Genomic DNA, 25,016 nt, shown 5'->3' on the forward strand with positions numbered 1-25,016 from the left:
GCACTAATGTCTGCATTCACTTGCAAAATTGTTAATTAGGGCACTTTGGTAGTTCATTTGCTTGGGCATTGATGTGCTTAGTGTAGTAAGAGAAATTGGTCTTAGATGTGGTATTTGGAAAAGTGAAGCTTTAACATACATGTTCAGTACTAATGAGGAGGAAGATAAATAGTACATATAATTTGTTTTTCTTATTTTATTAATTGCATGCAGGGTGAGTGGGAGATTAGATAACTTGCAGTTATTAAGGTTTTAAAATTTTCCAAACTAAGAATAATATCACATTATAAAAATATTATTAGTTCACACGGTGGAACAAAGATCCAAATTCAAACTGCTAGTTTAGATATCTGTTACAACTTTTATTTGGAAGTAAAAGGTTAAGATGTGCCATGAGTCACTTTAAAACATGCATTAAAAATATATGTTGTACAGTACTAGATAACCTGTGGTTGTCAGTTGAACAAAATTAGATCACTCATTTTTATGAGTTGAAAGCATGCATATACCTTAACTACATCAGGATACTTCCACTTCTTTGTTTTCAAGTCAGAATTGTATGATAGCCATACAAGAACTCTTGAAGGCTGCAATTTTTATGCTTTAAATTTTAATTCCTTTACTTAAGAATAAAATTTTAGTTCCTTCACTTCAGAATAAAATTACTGAATGTATGATGATATTATACTTGAATTGGCCATGTGCAGACTATGCTGCAGCTGCCAGGATAATGAATGACATTGTAAATCTCACTGATGTAAGGAAATAAAAAATAAATTATTAATAGTAGAAATGCAAAAGTACCCAAATATTCAGTTGTCCATTTGTGACAACAAAAATGCTGTTACATATGTCAAATAATATTCATATTATCACACATTATAAAGAGGGGGGGGGGCTCTAAGCCCCACAGTCATTGTATGAGCAAAGTAAAATAATCTCCTGCTCTCCAATGTCCCAAATTTTATATTCTTTCATTGTATTGGCTCAGTCCTGCGTATTTCTGTGTGGATTGTAGTGATTTTCTTCTTATCTACAAAGGTTCTTGTAAAGAGACCTGACATTCAGCTTCATTTACTTGTATGTATTTGAGAAAGTACTTATGGGGGATCACAAATATGTTCACAGGAGCTATCTAGTTGTGCAAGTTTAATCACAGCCCCAGAACATTTTCTTTGTAAGAGTATGCAAATGTATTTACATAGGAATTGGTCTCGGGCCCTTTAAAGAAGGCAACAAAGTTGAAAACTGAGGCCAACAAATAAATGAAGGTTTCTCTAAATCCATTGGATAATAGAGGCAGTGTTAAGGCTAACCACAATGTTGAACTAAACAGAGGGATTACTCCTGGTTTTTGCATCAGTTGTTTTCTGCTGGGTGGCCTCACTTGTCAAAAAAAAAAACCTTTAACTGGAGAACATTCACATGGCACATTGAGAAAAGAGGTATGCGTAATTCCATCAAAGCTCAGAAATCAGTCATTAATTTATTCTAACCAATTGTTGGCCATTTGTGAAACATCTGGCCTCTAAGTCATAGGAATCTGAACCTAAATACAATGTGGGCTCTTCCAAAGATGTATGTTTGGTGCAATGGAAGGTGCTATAGTGTGTGTGTGTGTGTGTGTGTGTGTGTGTGTGTGTGTGTGTACACACCAGAGCTTTCCAAACTTTTCATGTTGGTGACACACTTTCATTTCGCGACAGTAATTCAGTTTTACTAGCAAACTGGAGGGTAAACTAACCCCTTTCCAGCCCTGATAGGAGCATTTGTGTGACACACCTACCTACACACTGCAAACGACACACTAATGTGTTGTGACACACAGTTTGGAAAGCTCTGGCATACACACACGTTAACATATGTGTACTGTATATGAATACTGTATCAATCACGGGTGTGTTTTTCATAGGTATTCAAACTTTGAAAATATACCACAACACAACTTTCATTTAATTTACTCTGGAAATTGGATTATTTGCACTGCATTTTAGGAAAAGTTCTGTCATTTGAAATACTCTTTTCATGGTGGGTTAGCAGGTAGATATTTAGCAATCTGTTAGGATGCAAGTCAGAAAGAGTTTCTAATGAAGTTGACATTTGAGATAGAAAATGTATAAAAGCTTTCCGGAAAGACATACCCTATTTTCCATATGGTTAAGTAATTGCTATGATATTTGTTTTAAAGCTGGACTTAGACACTCCTGACTGCTCTCTAATTTGACATGGCAGGTCCAGACAATTCTTATTCCAAAAACTTTGGAAGAAGAATGCAGTGAAGGAGATCAATAATTTTGCAGCCATAAGCACATCATAAAGTGTAAAGAGTAATTTGGTTGTTCTTACTGTAGAGAGTTAAAGAGACACCAGTTAATTTGAATTTGTAATGGGTTTGAACGTGGCAAAAACAAACTGTAAGTGTTTCAGAATAGATTGTAACATCAGTGAAATCCTGAAAGTAGTGGGATGTGCTGTTTAATTAATCTTAGACAACACTGGAGCAAATGTATGGCTTTTCAGCTCGGAGTGTTGTACTTCTATTATATAGAACTACAACATTACAACGTTACCTTTGACAAATCCCATTTTAACTACTACCGTATTTTTCCATGTATAAGACAATGTTTTTTCCTTTAAAATGTTAGGCAAAAATTGGGGGTCATCTTATACATAGATAGTGAATGCAGAAGTGTGCAGTCGGGCGAGTGGCAGGGAGTGGGCGGGTGATTGGCAGCGGTGGGTGATTGGCAATGGCGAGCAGGTGAGCGATTGGCAATGGCGAGCAGGTGAGCTATTGGTGGTGGTGACCTCCCCCCCCCCAAAAAAAAGCTAAACAACTCAAGGGCAACCTCCCCCCCCCCCCCCAACACAAAAAAGCTTGATTGATTTCTTAAGTTTTGGTTCAAAAACATAGGTGTTGCCTTATACTTGTGGGCATCTTATACATGGAAAAATATGGTAACTTCTACAGAAACTGTACTTCATGTTAAACAGACAAAAACAGAACTCTCTCTAAAGATAATTGGGATGTTTTCAAGATAATTTATTCTGAAACAAATTTACCTGATAGATTTTGTTTCTTGGCACCCAATTCTCAATCCATTTATTTGGACCTAATTTACTCTGAAGAAATTCTAAAGCACTGTTAGAGCCATGGTCCCAACACTTCACTTCTCACACAGACTGATGGGGCACAATTTTGTATTGGTTGGGGCAAAGTGCCAGGACATGGAGATATTTCCATAGGGCGGCGTTTCTCTATTTATGAGGAAGAATTGTATGTACTCTTAATCCTGCTGATTTAAAATTCTTGTTCCAAATCAGGCTCATGATTGGGATGTTAAGATGGTTTTCTCTCTGTAGTTTGTATGTAAGAAAGCAAAAAGCAGGTGCTGTTTTAATACTCTTTTGACTCACACAAGATGGTGAAAGGGGGGGGTAGCAATGAGAGATCCAGCACAACAACAAAGCGGAAACAAAAAATCTTGCAGACCAATATGTTTCAAGCCCATACTTACTTGGAAGAAAATACTGCATGTTATATTATTAAAATGTGTGGCACAAATTAATATTTTTCATTAATTAGATAAGCTGTCAGTATGGCACATTATTGGGGGGGGGGTGTATATTCCACTAAAGAAGAACCTTTTTCTCAAGCCAAGTTCTGTTTTCCCATCCAGTAAATATTGGCTTGCACCAGTGCTATTTGGTTGTGCTGTACATCCAGTAATCTTGTCTGAACACTGAACAGGAAAGTAATATATAAAAATTTCATTGGGTGCAATATTTTTCTGGATATGTTTTTGTTACGTTTCTTGATCTTCTTAGTTTGCTTCTCCACCTATTAAATAAAAATGCATACCTATGTACAGTGGTACCTCAGGTTACAGATGCTTCAGGTTACAGACTCCGCTAACCCAGAAATAGTACCTCGGGTTAAGAACTTTGCTTCAGGATGAGAACAGAAATTGTGCGGTGGCAGCAGGGGGAGGCCCCATTAGCTAAAGTGGTACCTTGGGTTAAGAACAGTTTCAGGTTAAGAACGGAGCTCCAGAAGGAATTAAGTTCTTAACCTGAGGTACCACTGTAAATAATGTTGCTTTCTTATAAAAACGTGTTAGGAAATAAACTATAGTTTTGATGCTCCTTCTAGCCTGGTTTACTACCATGGCTATAGTTCTGTAGTATTTAAAATATGTATAGGAAATATGCTCATGAAATAGAGAATAATGTAGAAAGCGTAAGGGAAAGGTGGGGGCATTTCCTAAAGTCATGTTTAAATTTGTTTAATCTATCATTTTGGAAACACTGATGACAAAAGTACTGTTGGATAGTAGAGATGAGAGAAAACTCACTTTAAACAGCTTGTGAAATGTAATGTTTGAAATGGTGCTTTGAGAATGTGCAGATTATTACTTGCATAGTGACTCTTTCCAGCTTCCTGGGAAATGAGCTGTTGACATTCTTTTGGGTCATCATCTAAGATAGGAGGGCAGCCACAAGGATTTAGCAGATAAATTCATCCGAAAAGACCTTTATCCATTTCACTACAACTTGGGAAACATTCATGTCGAATAGCAGCATTAATGTAAGCCTTTTAGCTCTTCAAAGTGAGCCTTGTGTTAAAAAAAAAAATCAAATGACCAGAGTAATAACTTCCTTGCGTCTTCTAAGAGGTAATTCATTATTTACATAATTCTGTAGCTTAGACCAATCTTTTCTTCAAGAGTTTCTGAAATAGAATTGGGATCCTATTCTGCAAAGGATTTACTTTTGAATTCTAGCCAACTAGATTTTTAGTTTGTTTTAAACAGTGGCACTGAAATTAATTTTTTTTTATTTTATCTGCCCAAAGAGAAAGGGCAATATATTAAAGTTGTATGTATGTGCATGCACATATCTAATGTACAACTTTTTAGCACACTGGAGTTGAGCCCCCACCCTCCCCAGATGCTTATCTAGATGAACGCTGACAAGGGCTACATATCAGTATAGGCAATTATTATATAAATAGAGAGAGAAAACTTTTTGACTTGAACTAGAGTGATACTATATAGGCTGCATGTGCTGCAAAGGTTCCCACAATGCACTGTGAAACCCAGGCTAACAAACACCCTGCTGCGTTGAAAAACCCCAAAAAAGACAAAAGCACAATGAAATGGAAAGCTTACCACTGGTAGCTTTCAAAACGACAAACTAGGCAAACTATACATCTCCACCACTCCAATTTTGTCAGAATGCTAATGAGCTTGCTCTGATCTTTACTCGGCTTCCCGTGTTTTCTACATCTTCAAGGACCACATGGCGCTAGCAAAATAAAGACAACTAAATGAGAATTTCGAATGCTTTTTGTGTAAGGACCTGGTGCCTTTCAGCCGACGTGCTCGTTGAATATTCTCAACTTAAAAGAGTACAACAGGGGGTTCGGTATGAACTTTTTAGTGAGGGGAAATTTGTACAAAAGTAAATTAGTGTGATGAGGAAAATATGAGAGAAATTTCTGATTAATTTCCACTCCATAATATCAATGACACCTTCAGCCCCACTCGTACTCTTCTAACAAGAGATGCTGATAAAAGATGAATGATTCTGTGCTGCTCATGGTGAATGTTTAGTGGTTTTTTAATAGCAGCATTCTACATAAAAGGCACCAGGAAGTGCTCTGCATTAGCAGTTGAGATCACTAGTTAATAGGATGATGTCTTTTAGCTTTTGTCACAAGATTATTAGAAAGGATAGATTTCTGTTCTCATGGGTGTAGTTTGGAGTGCTTGTTAAGGACAAGTGCTAAAATACAGAATTCTCACTATTGTTTTCCATGCACAGCAAAACCCTTTTAATGCAACACCTTTTTATTTTTATTTTAACCAGGTGATTTTTCTCATTGATCTCTTATCTGCCCTCTCTAGCTGTACTAATCACTTGAAGTGTTCCACTTTTGAATAGGTTCATGATGACGTCTGTGTATATAGATTCATTATCAAAAATAAATCCTTAAATGTGCCACCTATATCTTCACAGAAAGCTTTACTTGCGACAGTGTGCCTGAAAGGGCTTGTTATTTGGCTGTCAATTAGACTACTTCAGGTTTGTTTATTGTTCCAAAGAAATTGCACAGCCTTAAACCAATCTTGGCATTCAAATGTAACTATAATTTTAGAAGCCGATTTCAAATTGGTAACTGTTGTTGAACTGTGTCCAGTATCTAAAATAATTTTCTTATTTGAAGTAAAACCTTATACATTTAGATACATTTAGCAGTTTCACAGCTAGGAGTGTGATATTTATGTGTCTGTGAACTTTTGTCTTCTACATAGATGTTCTTGAGGTTTCTGCAGGTTTCTGATTTAGAGACCAGTTTTGCAACCATGTTCATTCCTTTACACCATATGCAGTTTACTATTCTCTCTACCCATACAGCAAAGCACTGCCAATAACTTCATCTACAACCAAGTTAAACTGTGGTACTGAGTTTCCATTAAGTCCCATTGGTTCTACCAGAACTAAATCAGCTTAAATCCACAAGATAAAATTGGGTGTGACTGGTGTTAAATGCGAACAATGTTTTAGTACCTGAAGGTGGCAGAATACCTTTTGATGAGGATGAGGAACTTTTCCCCCCGAATTGGTTTTCATTGCTATCACCAACCCTGACTCTTTGGTAGTTGGGTTGATTTTAATCTCTGGAGAAATGGAGCCCATATGTTGAAACTCAAATATCATTAATATTGAGATGTGTGAAAGTAGTTCTGCATATACCTAAGACTGCTTGCACCCAAAGCTGCACAGGAGGCATTTTCCATTTGTTCAGCTGGGACACTGATTTTCACCAAACTGTTCCTTTCCTGCTACAGCAGTAGTCTGCCCTAGGGCCAAGTCTCAGAAGCAGATTTCTAAGAGGATACTGGGAATTGAAGTGGGGTGAAATGATAGAAAAGAAAAAGACGTGTTCTGTGTGTGAAACTCCACTCTCAGAAGTTAGAATCCAAGCCATCACCTTTTAATATTTATTCAAGTATGCAAAAATAGCATGTGGTACAGTCCTTTCTGTACTGTACTGTTTCATAGTCCAGGTGCAGTTGTAATAAAGTTTAAATGGTCTTCCATATTTAAAAACTTGCTGCACATGATAATATGTGAGAATGAAAGGCAAAAATCACCTTTCCTGATACATATGGCTTTCCATATTCAGGGGCGGAAGAGGGAGAGAGCTTCCAACATAGTAAATGAATAAATAGATCAACAAGACCTGAGTAGTACCCTAGAATAATTTACTAAAGGATAGGTGTAGAAGAAGAAATGACAGCTTGTAGGCACTTACAACTCCCAGTTAAAACAATTCAAACATACCATTAATGATCTACAGCTCATCCTGGACAATGAGGATTCTAGGCCTCTAGTTGCTTTCAGACAGCCTCCCATATCTACTCTGACTACACTGTTGCAGGACTTAGTAATGTCATCCGCAACACCAGTAGTCCATTCACTTAGGCCCTATACACATGTTACTTGTATGTAGGGTATACCCATGTACAGATCCTTGCAGGGCTGCACTTTTAGCCCCACCTGCAACATACCTGTTTTTTAAGCAACTCCACATGGTGTGTGGTTGTATAGAAAAGCCAACTCCTGTATAGAAACACAAGCTTCCTGTGTGTAGAGGCTCTGTGAAACACATAGTTGTTAAAAAAAGTAGCTCCAGGGGTGGGACTAAAAGTGCATCTCTGCTCCACTATACATGCGGGAATCTTTCTACATGAGTAATATGTGCATAGATTTTAGGTGAATGGACTCCTAACATTGTGGATGTCACTACAGTGGTACATCGGTTTATGAACTTAATCCATTCCGGAAGTCCGTTTTTAAACCAAAGCCATTCTTAAACCGAGGAGCGCTTTCCCTAATGAGGCCTCCTGCCGCCAGTGCCCTTCCACTGTTCGGCTTCCGTTCATAGACCAAGGTAAAGTTCACTAACTGGAACACTACATCCGGTTTTGCGCAGTTCTTATACCAAATAGTTTGTAAACAGGGCTGTTCTTAAACGGAGGTACCACTGTACTACGTCCTGTAGCATTGTTGCCAAAGCAGATATGGGGAACTCTCTGGAACCACTATCAGTAAATGCATCTATAGGGCTATACTCATCTTTCAGTGTGATATATGCTGTCTGGCCTGGCTCTCCTCATCTGACTCAGAACTTAAAGTGTTACAATGATTTGAATTTTTGAAAGCTTTATTGAAAAAAGCACAGCAGCATCCCAACATGGGTTTACAGGTTATAAATAGGTAATACATGGCAGAACCTAGCAAGGCATGGCTAGGTGTAGCTAAGACATTGAGCCAACACTTGACCCCGCCCCCCTGTACTCTCCTATAGAAGGGCAGGCATCTATTTCTGAGGTTTACGTCTCAAGCCTCAGGACTGGGGAAGCAAACAGCTTTTCCTCTGTAGAGACTGGCTATGTGAACTTCGTTCATGCTGACCCATGCCCTTGGAGACAGGGGTGGGGTCAGAGCTGGCTCAGCATCAGACCTCCCCAGAAGGGGAAGGCTCTTTGCTAGCAGGGGGAGGCACCAGAGGCAGCTGCACAGCAGGTAACACAGGGCTTGGGATATTAAATGACACAGAGGTGTAGCACTTTCCTGACAGCCCACTAGGCCCACTCATCTAGGTCAGACTCTTATTGGGGTCCCAATTTTTCCTCCCCCAGCCCACTAGGACCCTCTCTTCAATCTGCTCCCTCCTTCCGCATCAGATCAACGCCCCTCCCCGACATTTCCACAGGACTCATGACACCACCATCTGTCATCAACACTCATCTGCATTCTATATAGGGCAAACAGACCAGTCTCTGTGCCCCCACCCCAAAATGGACACAAATCTGTCATCAAAAATGGTAATAATCAAAAAACAGTGGAGGAACATTTCAACCCCCTAAGAGTATTGTGCATAGACTCTTATACCAAAACTCTTTATTGATCATTCTGGATTTAAATCCCTGTGGTTTCTAGGAAGTTTTCTTAGAAAACAAATGGTATGTTGCTCCTGTATCTGATCAGAGTGCTTAAATATGTATAGGACAGCATTAACTTTTTAAGTAATCAAGTAATTCCCAATTCCTTCTCCAGACAATTCATTAGATGCTTTTGTATTTGCTTTTGTCGTATCTCATATTTCTTGCCTTCCTATGTGAATCATTCCTTTAAAAAGGTGTCAATGGCCTTGTATGGCTCTGCTGGAGCTATTCTAGTGTAACAGTTAATTTGCTGGTGAACCAGGGATCAGGAACCGCATTTGGCTCAAGGGTCAGACTGGAATGTGACCAACCTTGCATGGGCCACATCCCAGAGATAGGTGGGTGCAAAGTCAGAAGTGAGCATGGCAACAGTGGCAAGCCACGTCCACCTGCCATCACCTGGTGTCATATAATATCAGGTACAGGAAGAGTAAAACTGCAACTACAGAAGAAAGGCTATAACGAAGTTTGCTCCCTTTGTAGCCACTGTTTGAATTTGGCTCCTTTCCCTGTTGCCCTGTGTTTGGCAGGCATTAGATACACCAAGAGCTCCCAAGTGTATCTGATATCCTCCAAAAGCAGCACAATAGGAAAAGGTGCCAAATTCAAGCTGTGGCTACAAAGGAATGAGGAACAAACAGATGGTCATGTGCCTGGACAGGTGGGCGTGACTTGCCTGAAATTGCCGCATGGACCAAATGGGGAGGTCTGGGAGGCCAGATTTTTGCCTATGGGCCAGAGTTCCCCTACCATTGCCAATGGTATATAAGGGGGTTTTACTTTTAGAAGTTGAGGTATCTCTCAATAATCTCTTCTCAGTTATTTCCAAATAACTTCTGGCACAATTATGCTGAACGACACATCATTACAAGCCCATTTGATTAGCTAAAGATTTTAAGATAAATAAATTCCTAAATAGTAGCGTATTTGCTACAATGAGTGTTCAAAAGTTGGTGAATGTTTAATTCACATGTAAACACTGACAATCCCTGATAAATTTTGTAAATTTCCAAAAAATTCGGGATACGTGCTAACAGTCTATTATTATTGTTGTTGTTGTTGTTGTCGTCAGCATTCACTATATTTACATTCATGACATTCATCTGTCATTGTTAGTATTCACATGTGAATACTAAAATCCTCCCCACCTATAGTAACATTGCAAACGTTAATATTTTCACTTTGGAAGACTATGCTTCTCTGCTGTAATATTATAAAATTGGCAGAATAATATACAGCCTGGGACCTAACATCCATTCAGCCCATAGAAAAGAGAATGGGGCTTTCCTGCATCCTCCTTTGCCTCCCTCCTGCCTAAAAATAATGTTTATGGGTGGGGCCATCCAGCGAAGGATGGCAAGTGGCCCAGGGCTGCTGTGGGAAGAACAGACCAGCTGAAATGGGACAATCCCCTTGCATGAGAGAAAGCGACTTCAGTTTGCACACACGCACCTTAAGACCCAAGCCTATGACTTAAACAGGCTCTTTTCTTACCATTACATTTAGAACATGCAATGCAAATAAAAATGTTAAAACAATCACTGCTTAAGGCTGCAATCAAAGTGACTGCCATAAACCTGTTATTTCTTGCCATACTGTGTGTGCTGGAGGTTTTTTTGGACACTCTTAGAAACCTTTTATTAGTTACCTTCTGAAGGTTGTAATTCATTTAGGCAAAACAGTTAAATACATTTAGATTTAAAAGATATTTTTAAATGTTATTCTCATTCCCCGGCTTGTCTTGACAGATTTATGACCACATAATGTGTAGACGAGTTACTGAGTTCATCCATTTATACAGAGAACCGGTCTTGTCTCTACACGTTGCTGCTTTTCTCGAAGCAACTACTCGTAGGAGTATTTGTAATTGCTACAGCACTTCCTTCCCTGCTTGCATAGTCCGTCCTGTTTTCATCGGCACCACAGTCAGCCCAGCTCAATCCATGCTTGAAGTATCTATAGCAGCCTAAAAGTCTTAAAAATTCATTGTTTAGTTGTTGATTTATTATATTTTTATAACTGTGTTGCGGTTTGTTTTCTGTTTAGTTTTCTTTTATGAATTTTTACAGAAAATGCTATTTCTTTAAAGTTCATAGTGTGGGGATGTTTACATACATACACACATTTGACTGACGATTGTTTTCTCTGATTCAGATTAACTAGTTAGCAGATTATTGATTTATAAGTAGTAGTAAGTGTCATTTAATAGACATGTTTTATAAAGCTTTGTTGACATGGACATCTGAAGAAGAGATGTATATGCTCTTGTCTGTTGTCATCATCGAATCTTGCAGCATATGTTCAGTGGGACTTAGTTTTTGTCAATGTTTATTGGAATTGAATTCAGTAGGGGGGAAAGCTTTCAAAATAATTTAGTATTCTACATTTGCAGATAACTTAAGGTATAATTGTGTCAAACCTGCAATTATTCCTAACTCTATATCCTAATCATGAAGGAGGTAATATGGTGGGTGTCAAATGGTGAAAGACTAGAATGGGACGCTAACATTTAAGCCAGAGAACAAACCAAGGAAATAAGTTAGCAGACAGGAAGAATAAACCTTACTACAAGCTCTTCAGGACCAACTGAAAAGTATTACAAGCCACGTTTATTATGAAAGTCATAGAGCATGAACAAATGTGATTCAATATCAAGTAGAATTCAATACACCAGGAATAAAGTAATCATCAGCATTTCTCAAATAAAAAGTGTTTACATTAACAATTGCAACAATAAGAAACTTCCATATTTAGTTTCTGGATACCTGGCAATGATATTTAGAAGATGTGCACCTGTTTTCTTTTTCTTTTTCTTAAATACATCAAAATGTTTCTGGGGGGAAATATTTTCAGACGTTTCAAATGTAGTTGTTTTTCACATAAAGGATTTGCTTTTAGGACCATTTCCAAAATGGTTAATGTGACCATATGAAGATGTGGCATAACTGTAATTATGATTAAAGAGAGGAACTGCCTTCTGTGAGATAGTTAACCAGGTGAGGTTAAGCAAGATAAGATGAATTCGGGCCTTTTTCAGAACACTGGCAATCTTCATTTTAAGCTACATTGTAAAGTGCTTATTCCTGAGATTAGGTATTGTGGCAGAAGCTAAAACTGCCTTTTCCCCCTAACTGTGCCAGAATACAACCTCCTTTTCTTTTTGTACTAACAAGACTGCTTTACCACTACAGCCCACTCTAAGTAATTAAATCAATCCTTTGTACTTACCGTATTCTCCTCTAGTGACGGTACTAGATCTGATTATATGCTTCATGCATATTCAAAGTACGGCACTGACAGCTCTTTAATGAGCTCTTACTTAATCAGTGCGAACAATGTTCATCTTGTTCTTTTCCCCCCTCATACATTAGAGCAAGGAACAGTTGGGGGAAAAATGAAACATCCAGCATTCATTTGAAAAATATATTGTACTTTGAAAAGTGTCTAAGCTGGGGAAGTTGCATTCTGCCCTTTAAAAGTCTGATGGACAAATTGGATTACTAGTATTGGATTAAATAACAAATGGTTAGAGGAGAAATGAGAGAGCTCGCTGTGATCACAGGCTTTTAATATTTTTTTTCTACTTATAGAGCTGAAGGGGTCTTTAACCAGTTATTAAAGTCAGGATTAATTTGTAATGGTCCAACTTACTAGTTTTAAAAGGGTTTTTTTTCCCTTTCTGAAAAGAATGAAAACAATAGCATAATGTATATTTTATATTGGGAAAAAGGAGGGAAATCCCAAATTTTAAATTTGATGTGTATTTTATATATCTCATCATCTTTAACTGATTTCACAATAATTGGTTTACATCTAAATACTGAATCATTTGCAAACATGGTTAGCTCTTTGCTAAAATAATATGTGTAAGTGGTGATTCTTCAGCAAGCAGCATGGATACATTCTCATTCATAACCATTTTTACAGAATGATCTTAGGAGGCTTTTTACACTGACTGTAAAGTGAAAATTGGTACACAAAGCACATACTCTGATTGAGCTTTGTCCAGTTTTACAAAGTAGATGCAAAATTATTGACAAAGATATCATTTGTTTTTATTTAGAAATCATAGCGTGTAGGTTTAATTTATGTCACGGCTGTGTGGATTTATTACACCTTGATGAAGGGAGAGGTTGTGTGTATAGTAATCATATGGTGATTTTAAAAAGCAGCTTTCAAATCTTAATTTTAAAATGCCTTTAATTGTGCAAAACTGCAGTGTTTTATATAGTTGGTAGAAGAATTCCAAGGCCATGGCCAAAAATAACCGTTCCTATTAATATTGCAGACGTTTGTCATTTCAGTGATCAAAAAGGCCTTCGTCAGGGTACAATTGGCCTTTTTCCAAATAGCAAGCTTTTTCTCAGCTTTTTCTTCTTTACTCTTTCTTCTTTCTTCTTTTGTTGTTGCCCAGGGATTTATGCCTATCACAACCTAGATCACATGATCGGTGTCAGGGCATCACATGGTCGAAAGCAAACACACAAAAAACAGCTAACGTAAAAGGCAGATTAAAATACCATAAAACAATAAAGCCTGAGAGACTCTTTAAAATGATAGTATGCATTTCACTTAAAAATGATTCTTTGCATTTATCTGTGTATATATGAGTCTTTCTTGGCCCTTGGTACATAAAAGGAAATGTTTCCCTTGATCTGTTTCCCTTGTGTGGTATAGCTAACTTTTCTGGCTTTTAGAATTACAAGATGTCACTAGAAGAAGAAACCTTCTCCTGTTCCTAGTCCTAGGATATTTGTTTTAAAAGCATTTCCCTGTCAAAAACTCAAGACTACTACTGGACATTGTACACACACATTTATTGTAATCTTATTTCTATGACTTGCAGAATCCATTCATAAAAATCATAATTTTAATTATATAGTGAATTCAGATGAGAGGTCCTGAGCACCTAAGACTGGATCCACAGAAATTCTGGCAGTGCCATGAAGGACTTGCTGTGCAGGAACTAGTAGGTGGCACAGAATCATAGTTATGCAGCTTCTTGTGCAAAGGGAAACATACCTCTGCATTTTAGAAATAGATCTACTCATAGAAGAGGCCTTCCATTCATAAAAGCTTGCCCCTGCATCAAACCAGTAATGGAAAAAATAAATAAATCCAACTATTTTTTTATTTAATTTCACAAATGCATATACCACCTTATTGTAACAAAACCTCAAAACAGTTAACAAAAAGAATAAAATAACAAAATTATCATTAAAAACTGTTTGAAACAACTATTCAAACATGCTTAGCAAAAAAACATGCTAAGAACCAGAATTGAGGAACAGCCTGCTGGATCAGGCAAATGCATACCCACCAACATTTCTCTGATGAGAATAGGGATGTCCCATTCCATAATTATAATTTTACTATTTATATCCCACACATATTACTGGATTGCCCCAGTCACACTGGGCTGCTTCCAACATATCTAAAAGCACAGTAAAACATTAAACATTAAAAGAACCTTCCTTATATAGGATTGCCTTCAGATGGCTTCAGATAACTCCATACCCTCCAACATTGCTCCAAAGAAAATAGGGAAATGGGACATTCCAGGATCAAATTAGAAACCAGACTGGCTTCTCTAAATCAGGGGTGTCCCTGGAAACTAGGGACACTTGAGGGTCTGCAAATGGCCCATTTAGTCCAGCATCCGGTGGGAATCCTGCAAGAGAATTTGAGCCCAAAAGCGTTCTCTCCTGCTGTGGTTTTCAGCAACTGGTAATTTAGAAGCATTACTGCCTCCAACTGATTAAAGCCCGTGTCAGCATGTCTCGATAGGCTTGCCTAAACAAAAACGTTTCTAGCGGGCACTAGAAAGAGTAAAATAAAGGAAGGCACCTTTCTGATGTCAATAGGCAGGGAGGTCCAAAGTGTGGGTGCTGCCACACTGAAAGATACATTCTGTGGCACCTGTAACAATGACAGTTCTGCAGATCAGAGCGATCAAGTGGACTTACATGCCATAAGGTGATCTCACAAGTAAACTGATCCCCAGCTCTTAAGGGCTTTATATACTAACAGTAACAGTTGAAATTGGCCCAGTAGCAAATGGGCAACAGTGAATATCTCTGAGCAGAGATGCTATGTACTGTTAGCATTTCACTTCCGTAAGCAATCATTGCACAGCATTCTGTACTTATTGCAGTGCAAGGGAAGCTCCACAGAGAGCACTTTCCAGTAAACCAACCTTGAAGTAACCAGTGCATGAACTACTATGGGCAGGCTTTCCCTGCCATGTACGTCATACCAAACACAGCTGGTAAAAGGTGCTTCTAGCTCCTGAAGCTACTTGCACCTCCAGTGAGAAAGTGGGATCCCGAAGCACCCCCAGGCTGCGGATCTTCTACTTCAAGGGGAGTGCTACCCCATCATGGGTAGGCGATTGGCCAATTTTTCAGACATGGAAACAACTCACTTACCATGGCCAGAGGTGTACCTAGAGCCCCCTTGCACCCTTGTCAAGGAGTTACATTCACCGCTCCAGAAAAAAATCTGAGAAGCAGGTGAGGTTGCCTGGACAGGAGGAACACGCCTCTTCAGTGCTAGACAGGGGCACCCATGCTGCTCTCTGCATGGAAGCCATTCTGAGGGTCCCTTTATGTCCCCTCCTGCAGCAGCAGCAGCTTTTCCTGCTGGACATCCCAGTGGATTCCTTCTATGGGCAAAGCAGGTCTGGAGTGCTGAACTTGGTTGCAGGGTACCTCAGGTGTCATGGGAGGACTCCAACACCTGGGGTTTTTGCGGCTTCCTTGCACTTAAGCCCCTGGAGGGGGCCAGTTTCACCAACTGCTGTGTATACCTTTGACACTGCCTCCATCCTGCCAGGATTCCAGCTCAGCTTGTTTTCTCTCATCTGTCTGCACATGCACACTTCTCCCGAGTCAGATGTTAGATAAATAGGGTTGAGATATCAGGTGAGGGTAAAGGTAAAGGACTCATGGACAGTTAAGTCCAGTCAAAATCAACAATGGGATGCGATGCTCATCTCCGCTTTCAGGCCGAGGGAGCCGGCGTTTGTCCACAGACAGCTTTTCTGGGTCATGTGACCAGCATGACTAAACCGCTTCTCATGTACGGGGCACTGTGAGAAGTGTCAGAGCACATGGAAACGTCGTTTTCCTTCCCGCTGCAGTGGTGCCTATTTAGCTACTCGCGCTGGTATGCTTTTGAACTCTTAAGTTGGTAGGAGCTGGGACAAAGCAACGGGAACTCACCCCGTTCTGCAGATTCAAACTGTGATGCCACCCTCTTCCAAAACTCCTAATGAGTGCTTCCAGTGGCTTCATATAGCTACTAATTATCATTGGAGATAAGATAGTGTCATGTGGTACCCAGTGACAAAACCTCCAGTGGGCTGAAATGCGCTCTCCCAGTGCTACTTTCTGGACTCTGTTTCAGAGGTAGGAACAGAACCGCTGTAACGCAGTGACTCCAGTTTGCAGGGCCAATCCTGGAATGGTATCAAAAGCCATAAAGTGTTTAGGAAGCAGGAGCAAGGTTGCATTCCCTCCGTTCTGCTCTCTGCAAGGAAGACTTAGTCCCATGGCCAGGCCTGAACCCAGTTTGGAACAGATCTTAATACAATAATACAATACAATACAACAATCAATGCAATATTTACAATAATATTTATTTATACAGATAGCCATTATGTGGCTGTATAAATTGGCCATCTGCCAAGAATCCTGGAAAGAATATTCCTCATGATTATAGAGCACTCTTTTCTGTCTCTGCAAAAATTGACAGTTGAGTTTCAGATCAAAACTGCCTTCCTCTGAAGTCTGTTTACCATGTGAGACACAAACTTCTAGCAACTGAAATAAAGTCCAGAGGTGCTGGGAATAAACCAGGGAGAAAGAATGTAAGCAAAATCATGGTACCAGGTGAAGAGAGACTGAGGTAATTACCACTGTAAAATGAATGAAGCAATCAAAGTGACCAAAGTCTACACTGACACCTGTCAATTGTGTCAGCATATTGAGTGATAGCTTGTTGTTGCAATATAGAATTAACGCTTTGAAAGAATTATTGTTAAAACTTCATTTCATGAACAATACAACAAAATACGTATCAAACAAAACTGACACTGCTGGAGGTTTTTAACTGGTGCCAAGATAACATCCCTTCTATCTAGTTCTTATTCTCAACAAATGAGGAGTACAGAAAAGAAGAAATGTTCCTAAAACACCACTTAGAAAGAGTGAAAGTAATCAAGGGAACACAAGGATTTCATTGCTTTGTTCCATCTACACCCAGTCCAACAGGAATTGTGACCGAGGTGTACTCCTTTAGCAATGAGAGTGAGAAGTTTGACACTAAAGGAGGTACAAAATCTCTAGATATGGCTGAGATAACTGGGTATGTGACCTGGGAATAAAACATGGTGGTTGACCTATGGACTATGAAAGTGAAGAAGCAACTGTGACCTCCTTACACCCGCCAGGCCCAGTATCATCATTTGTTTACCCATCTAGTCAGGATGTACTTAACTGAGGGCGAGCACAAGCTCTAACAAGGGTCAACCCAAGAACTGCAACTGGCCGCACTTACACTTTGTCAATAAATGAAACGTTGTATGCAACAAGTGCTGAAAACCGTTTGGTGTAAAGTATAAATAATGAAAGAAGAAATGTTTTCAGACCCATTTCATTGTGTAAGGTTTTTTCCATAATTTTGTTTGATATGTATTTTGTTGTAATGTTCATGAAATGAAGTACTAACAATAATTATTTCAAAGCGTTAATTCTATAATGCTACAGCAAGCTATCACTCTACTTTGGAACATGTTTTTAGAAGAAAAGCTGACTAGCTTTACAAATACCTTTTAATTGCATAACTTTCTAAAGAAATTCCTGAAGTAACTGATATTATAGTTTGAAGTCTTGTTTCTTCTCTTATATTTTACTCCAAGAAGACCCATTTATCCTAAATAGAACCCAATAAGGCAGACATGTACAAAATATTTTTTTCCAATGTGATCCCACTGAGATACCAAGATGAAATTTTGCATGTGGATCTTAGAAATGTTAAACAATCAATACATTTTTTTGAATTTTTAAAATCATATTAATTTTTTATCACTTTTTAAAAATTTAAATTTTGCAACTTTTATTTTAAATTTAAAGTAAGTTCATCTTGTGACATATATTAAAACCCATTAAGTTCTGAAGAGATTGGTATTTTTAGTTTTGACGTATCTCAATGCTGGGCTGAGCTTTTAAGGTTTTTTGTGTAGTCTGACAAGGCCAAATTGTCATTTATTTATTTTTTGATATTTCAAACCCTCATAACTAAAAAACGGGATGAGATAAAAAGCTAAAATTTTATATTTAAACTTAGTTTTGATCATTCAACAAGTGTATAAAATATTAAGAAAATTGGGTGACATGAGGTAAAAAAGTTGGATCACTTGATATGGGATGACCCACACTCATTATCCTTCCAGTTGAACTTAGAGACATTTCTGTCTCTCACTTTTTCTCTGGCCAATCAGCTCTCTGCACTGCACAACTAAGCTCAGTCCAAAACTATTGCTTTTTTCTTTATGCTTCCACCCTCTTTATTTTTATTCAATGCTCCCCAATTGCACCTGAGGCTGCTCCCCCCCCCCCGATTGTTCCAGCACCCCCCAGGGGGCGGTATCACCCACTTCAGGAAACACTATTAATTTAATTGGGACTCCCCCACCGCTAAGGCAATCCAGCTGCCTTCACTGCTGCTGTATAAGGGCAGAAAGCACACCTCCTGCTCAGAGTCTTGGGACAGATGTATTAGAACCCCTCCAGGGTGGTTTTGTCACATTTTAGCTTCTGATTTTTAGCTTTTAAAAAACTGCTATTTTTGCCAGTAGCATTCAGACCTAAACACTGTATTCCTGGGAGCGATTCATATGCAGCCTCCTGAACCCAAGATCCTATGAGCCCTCTGAATGTCCATAGTAGAGAACAGGTGCCTAAATTCAGAGTAACTAACTCATCTACAATAAATTGTGACATATTCCCCCTCTGCTATCTCCAGAAGGCTTCTAAAGTAGAAATTATCCCAACAGGTCTCTGTTGGACTGCTCTTCAAATTTCAGTTCCAGGTCATCAGGTCTAAAAACAATTACAAGTTGACAAATCCACTCCCCTGAACAAAGTGATTGAGCAAAAATCGTCCATCAGACCTTAATAGGTGACAGAAGCCTAGGTGTCAAGTTCATGGGTTGGGTTACACATCTGCAGCAACCATTAGCTGTCTACCTTCCTCAGTAAGGACCTGTGGTTGCTCAATGAAAAGATCAGATAGGGCTCCACCTTTCAGAGAACTGCAGTACTCTGAAATGGTAGGTGCCAGGCGTACGTGTTGCAGCAAACTGCATTAACTATTTCCCTGCATCACTCAAAAGCTGCAGCTGAGGGGAGTGGCAGGGCATGTTCATCTGAACCACCTGCAATTCCACAGGTTTTTTAAGAGCATTTCTAGAGCAAAATATACATCAGAAGGCTTAGCTTGGTCAGAATCGAGTGTACACTTTCAGAGTTAACGCTAAATACATTAGTTCTAGTAAATGAGCTGCCATAGCCGCTAGAGGGGCGTGAAAATTTGTGTCCCGGGCTTTTTAGACTCATCTATTCATGTACTATCTGAAACCAAAGGGTCACTTTGGTTGCCAGATGTGATTCCCCCCCCCCAGCTCTCTTACCCTAGTAATTAGTCTGTGTGTCTTGGGAAGAGAGATTCTTTGTGGGTGGGGAGTGTAAGGGAGTTTCTTATTTCCTTGCTTTTTTGTGAGCTTGTCAGTAAATTTCTAAAATAAAAAGTTTTGTATATGAGCCTCTCTAGATATCACATTGACTTGACTCCCCATCCCTCCCCAAATCTGGAAGATATTCTCTGTAATCTCAGACATAGCAGGTGCTGATTACTCACTGGAATGATATACTCTGCATACAAGCAGAGATTATCACTTCACATTTTCAGAACTGAACCATCATGCATTGCAAATACATTCTGCTATGCTCCGATGTGCCATGGCTCAAATGAAACAATCATCATTATTTTGTCTATTGATTAGAATACTTTGTTCTTTCAATTTAGAAAAGGATGTGTTTTGGAAAATGAAAAGTTAAATTGATTTCTGAGTGGAGGAAAACTGTATGCAACTGAAAGCAAGCATTTCTCACATTTTAAAAGTTTTTGTGTGTTTGTTTAGTTTCTGGGCAATGGGATATGTAGGTGTGAACATTGCATGAATTCAAAAATTTATGTCATGTTGTACGTCTTAATTTCTAAATAAGAGTTATGGAGTCAGTCTTGTGTGGAAAACCTAGCTAGACATGGAAGCTGTCATTCAATGTGCTGAGAATAATTGCTGGCTTTTAGTGAGAAGACAGTGGCACTTTGTACATGTGTAGTAACAGGTTTGAAAGTTGACATATTAATATGCTAGAATGCTCTGATCTATCCTCCATTCTTCTGCCTGCTTCCTCTCCCCCTTTCGTGTCTCCGTTGATGCTGACTGCCCTGCCCTTCCACATACTGCTTTAGTCCCATTCTTTGGCCATCTCCCCCACCATTATCCCTCCTCTCTACTCTCCCACACCTCTGGTGCCTTTTCTACTGCTATTCCATGTTAGGGATCATTAGGGGAAAGAATTGAAAATAAAGCTGCCAGCACCATAATGCCATTATAGAAACCTGTTTCATAACTGTGTACAATTCTAATTGCTGCACCTCAAAAAAGGATATTGTAGAGATAGGAAAGGTGTGCAGAAAAGAGCTACCAAAATAATAATGGGGCTGGAGCAATTTATCTATAAAGAAGGTTACAATATTTGGGGCTTTTCCGTTTGAGGGGGGAAAGCTTAAGTTTATGCAAAATGTAGAAGAAGTGAATAGTTTTTCTCTATCATAATACTGAAGCTTAGAGTCATCCATTGAAGCTAAACGCTGAAAAATTGAGGACAAAGGAGATACTTCTTCACACTTCAAATGGAGTTGATTATCACAAAGTGTAGTGATGGTCACCAACTTGGAAGGGGGTTAGACAAATTCATGCAGAAGAAGGCTATCATAGCACAATGGCTATGTTATATCACCAGTATCCGAGGTGCTTTGCCTCTGGTTGGCCACTGCGAGTACAGGATGCCGGTGGCGTGTGGCAAAATTTTTAGTAGGGGAACAGTTAGGGTCAGGGGCAGCAGCTTGCGAGGGCAAGGTGGGGACCTGACATCCTGATATTGCTCACGTCAGCAACGCGCTTCCCTCTCTAAGCTGGGCAGAAACTTCCCATGATTTGGGGAGGAGGTCTGTGACGGGATGCTGGAGCCCTCATGCCTCCTTCCCAAAGCTGGTTGTAGTGTAGCAATGGAATCAACTGCATTCCAGCCTACTGTGTCCAAATATACATTGTGGAGCAAAGGTAAATGTGGAAAATATTTGGTCTCAGAGCAAATAATTTTTGTCATACATTGGTTTTAGCTTTTATTGAGGGAGAACTGTGTCAAATGCATATAGCTACTTTTATATAACACATTTCATTAGATGATTGCAGGACACATAGTAAACATCAATTAGCACTTGCACAAGTGTCAAAATGTTACACTTCAGATGGGAAGCTGAGATACAGAGAGAGATTCGTCTACGAGATCACAGAGTGAGTCAATATCAAAGGAAGAATAAGTAACCCAGAACAATTATTTATAACTAGCCAACATACTTTTGCGGCACATGAATTTTAATTATAGAAGGAGTCTTAAAACTTGATTAGCTATTTTGTCTCCTTCCATTTTAATCTTGAGAACTACATATGTTACAATAGGTTAAGGACTGTTGAGAAGTCCAAGACATTTCTCTTGCTAATCTAGTACAGATGTTACAAAGCACTTCCAAATTTTGCTGACTGTTGGCATTCAGTGTTAGGACAACCCAAATGAATTAGTCAATTAATTCTGTGAGCATCCCACTTCCCCAAAATTGGAGATGCACCAGTGAATATTAGCAGGCACCTTTACGTCCTTGTCAGTATTGATTTGCATATATCCCCAAACTGGGGAAGTACATCTTAGTTTTTACCATTCACATAATTTAACTGGGACTGTCAGCAATCATGTGTGAATTTCGTACATTCACCCCCACCTTGTGCAATAGGAGAAGGAAACTCCTGCGGGAAATCCTTCATACAGTGACTCTTCACTGGTCCAACTGGACCCCACTTCTCCTCCGTAATGGAATAAGGCCACCACACAGGTTTTACCAGCTTCAGCTATTATGAAGTTGTGAAGCCCTTAAATATTTCACAGTAAAATGAATTTATTTTGAATTGTAGTTAATTTAAAATAAACATGTGGTGTTGGTTTTTTTTTATTAAAAAACACTAATAATAAAAGTCATTTTTGCCAATATACAGGTACAACTTAAAAATCGGTTTCCACATAGGCTTTTGCCACCTTCATGCCTGTTCAGAGAAGCAGTGTGACATCACCACTTTCTATATGTGCTTGTTAAAGGATTCCTACTCAAGTGCTTACCTCCCACTTCTGTTACCTCATCATTCTGTTACAAAAGAGAAATCTGTTGGCAAATTACTTTGGGAGTTTTGAGTTCCACATGTTTAGATTGCAAAATTCCAACCAAAACAATCTTGATGAATGTCATGATTAAGAACTTGTGGTAGAGAGTGCTGGGTTCAGGTCATTAGATAGTTTTAGATAAGCCACTGTTCTCTCAGTCTTCATTGCAGTCTGCAGTGTGAATATTAATGCTGGGCTATTTCACAAGCACTTAAAAATCATATGTGTGACATACCATAGACAATAATCCTGTACAATCTGACCTAAGAGTAAATCTCATTTCACTAGGATTTCTCTGTTAAACACAGTTATTTATTTATCATTATTTACTACAACCATTTCCACCATGTTGCAAGCATTCTCAAAACTAAAATTAGGATGGTAAAAATATCACCTCTAGTACACTAAAAGTTCATTGTAGGCATACATTTGCATGTAAGAATGATTGGGTGAGTTTTATAGAAGTGAGGAAATAATTTATACTTGTCAGTTAGAACTGCCTCAAACCAGGTTGAAGACTTAGCATGCCTTTGTTTTCACAAGTGACTCTGAACTCTGATTTTGAATTTTCTACACATAAAAAATCAGATAAAAACTTAAATTGATTAGAATAACACAAAGGCTTCTGGGAGGCTTATTAGTATATTGAGTATTAATGCTTCTCCCATTAGACTAATCTCTGACCATTTTGACACTTGGGTTTGGCAGATTTTTTCTTGGAAAAGTAACATCCGCAATAGCTTTTGAAAACAATGTTCACCTCTGAGCCAGAACCAAGAGGTCTGTTGCATGTGCACGGAGACCGTTTCCCCCTCCAGCAGTATGCCCTCTCTGGCTTTGAGAGCAGCTCTTGAGGGCTTGTGGAGCACTGCAGAGCAAAGGACATTAAGAGGTCCTTGTGCATGTGTGTCAGGCTGCTCATGGCTCTTTGGGCACTAACAACTATATTGCATCCCCCTCCCCAGAAATCTATAAATATGTATTTCATATTTATAGTGTTGTTATCATCTAGATAACCTATGAGAGAAAAAGTTCAGGTTTATCTCTGTGTTAATCTTCTTGCGTAAGTTTGTATGTGTTTTTAAAACAGGGAGAAACACTGAGGAAGAAGAAGCTATGATGCAAGAATGGTTCATGTTGGTCAATAAGAAGAATGCCTTAATAAGGAGGATGAATCAACTCTCCCTGCTGTGAGTATATATACTGATTGGCCAAAACTGTTGAACCTTTCTGCTTTCTTTCTGTAGGACAACAGATTTTCCAGCATTTCAGTCAGAAACTTTTGAAGCACACAATTTTGTAAGCGTAATGGCCTGATCCTAAATTTAGAACATGAAAATGAATGGTTCCAGGACCTGCATATTCAGCCTTAATCAAAAGATTTACAGATGCCTTTGCATGTTAGAGACCCGGATGTAATTCACACACAGATCACCACTGAATTGAAGGGGGAAACTACTTACAAGCAGAATAACACTGTGTAGTATCACTTGTGCAGTATCACCTATAGGCTGAATCAATAGGATTATGGTGTGTGGAAAAAGAGGGGAGGGGACAATGGACGGCAGATAAATTTCCTATTTTTTTATGTTACTGAGAGCTAATGAATAAATTGCATTAGAGTAATATGCAAATGACATGCACTTAAATTAAATTGCGTGCTAGAAATGTGAAAATCTGGGAAAGTGTGCTTTTTAGAAATGGCTTCAGGGAGCAAGGAGTGCAAGTGACTTGCATCTTCTGTCCTTCCTTGTAATCTCTGAAGTGGGCCTTTTTATCTAGCCTCTGCCAGATGCAGAAACAGTCTATTCAGGCTAGTGCAGGGAATGTGGCTGAGAGGTAAACATAAAGTTTCTGTTCACACATTACAAAGAATATAAGAAAGAATATAAGAAACCATCCTATATCAAATATTTCCAGCCAGCCCAATATTGCCTTCTCTCTCTGGTTGTGGCTCCCAGGTATCTTCTGTTCTCACAACAGGCACATATCCTGCTTTGGTCTGGATAGTTGTGCAGGCACAAAAAAACAGCATGGGACAAACTGTTCCTTCTTTCCCACTTTGCATCTTAGTTTCCCCAAAAAGTTCTGCACTATGTCCAAAGCAGGCAACTGTCAGTTAACAAGCCAGTATATGATCTAGGGCTAAGGAGGAACACTCAGCCCCAACACTTTTTCTCAGCTTCATAATCATGGTCCAAATGATCATCTGAACTGAGCTGAGCTGAACTGCCTAGCACCCAATACCACTGCCTCTGGATGGCATTAAAAAAGGGACAATGGGCCTTGACCCAATAGCTGACCAGGGATAAGGAGTGGAAGAAGACTTTAGTGAACTTCAGATGAAGCTATGTCACCACAGGCAAGGGAGAGCAATCCCATTCTGAAGATTTCTGAGACCCTTTCAGAAATAAGGAAAGGTTGATGGTTTCCAGAT

At 39.0% G+C, this 25,016-nt stretch overlaps 1 protein-coding gene across 9 annotated transcripts in view; it reads left to right on the forward strand.

The window, feature by feature from the left end:
* EHBP1 (EH domain binding protein 1) overlaps nucleotides 1–25,016 on the forward strand; it is a 277,994-nt gene that overhangs the window by 241,948 nt on the left and 11,030 nt on the right. For all 9 annotated transcript variants that reach the window (XM_028721911.2, XM_077926576.1, XM_077926573.1 and 6 more), the window contains one exon: nucleotides 23,670–23,769. In XM_028721911.2, the coding sequence (XP_028577744.2) occupies nucleotides 23,670–23,769 (100 nt within the window). The remainder of the gene's footprint in view (nucleotides 1–23,669; nucleotides 23,770–25,016) is intronic.

The sequence above is a fragment of the Podarcis muralis genome, chromosome 3, assembly GCF_964188315.1.
Source record: "Podarcis muralis chromosome 3, rPodMur119.hap1.1, whole genome shotgun sequence".
Lineage (NCBI taxonomy): Eukaryota > Metazoa > Chordata > Lepidosauria > Squamata > Lacertidae > Podarcis > Podarcis muralis.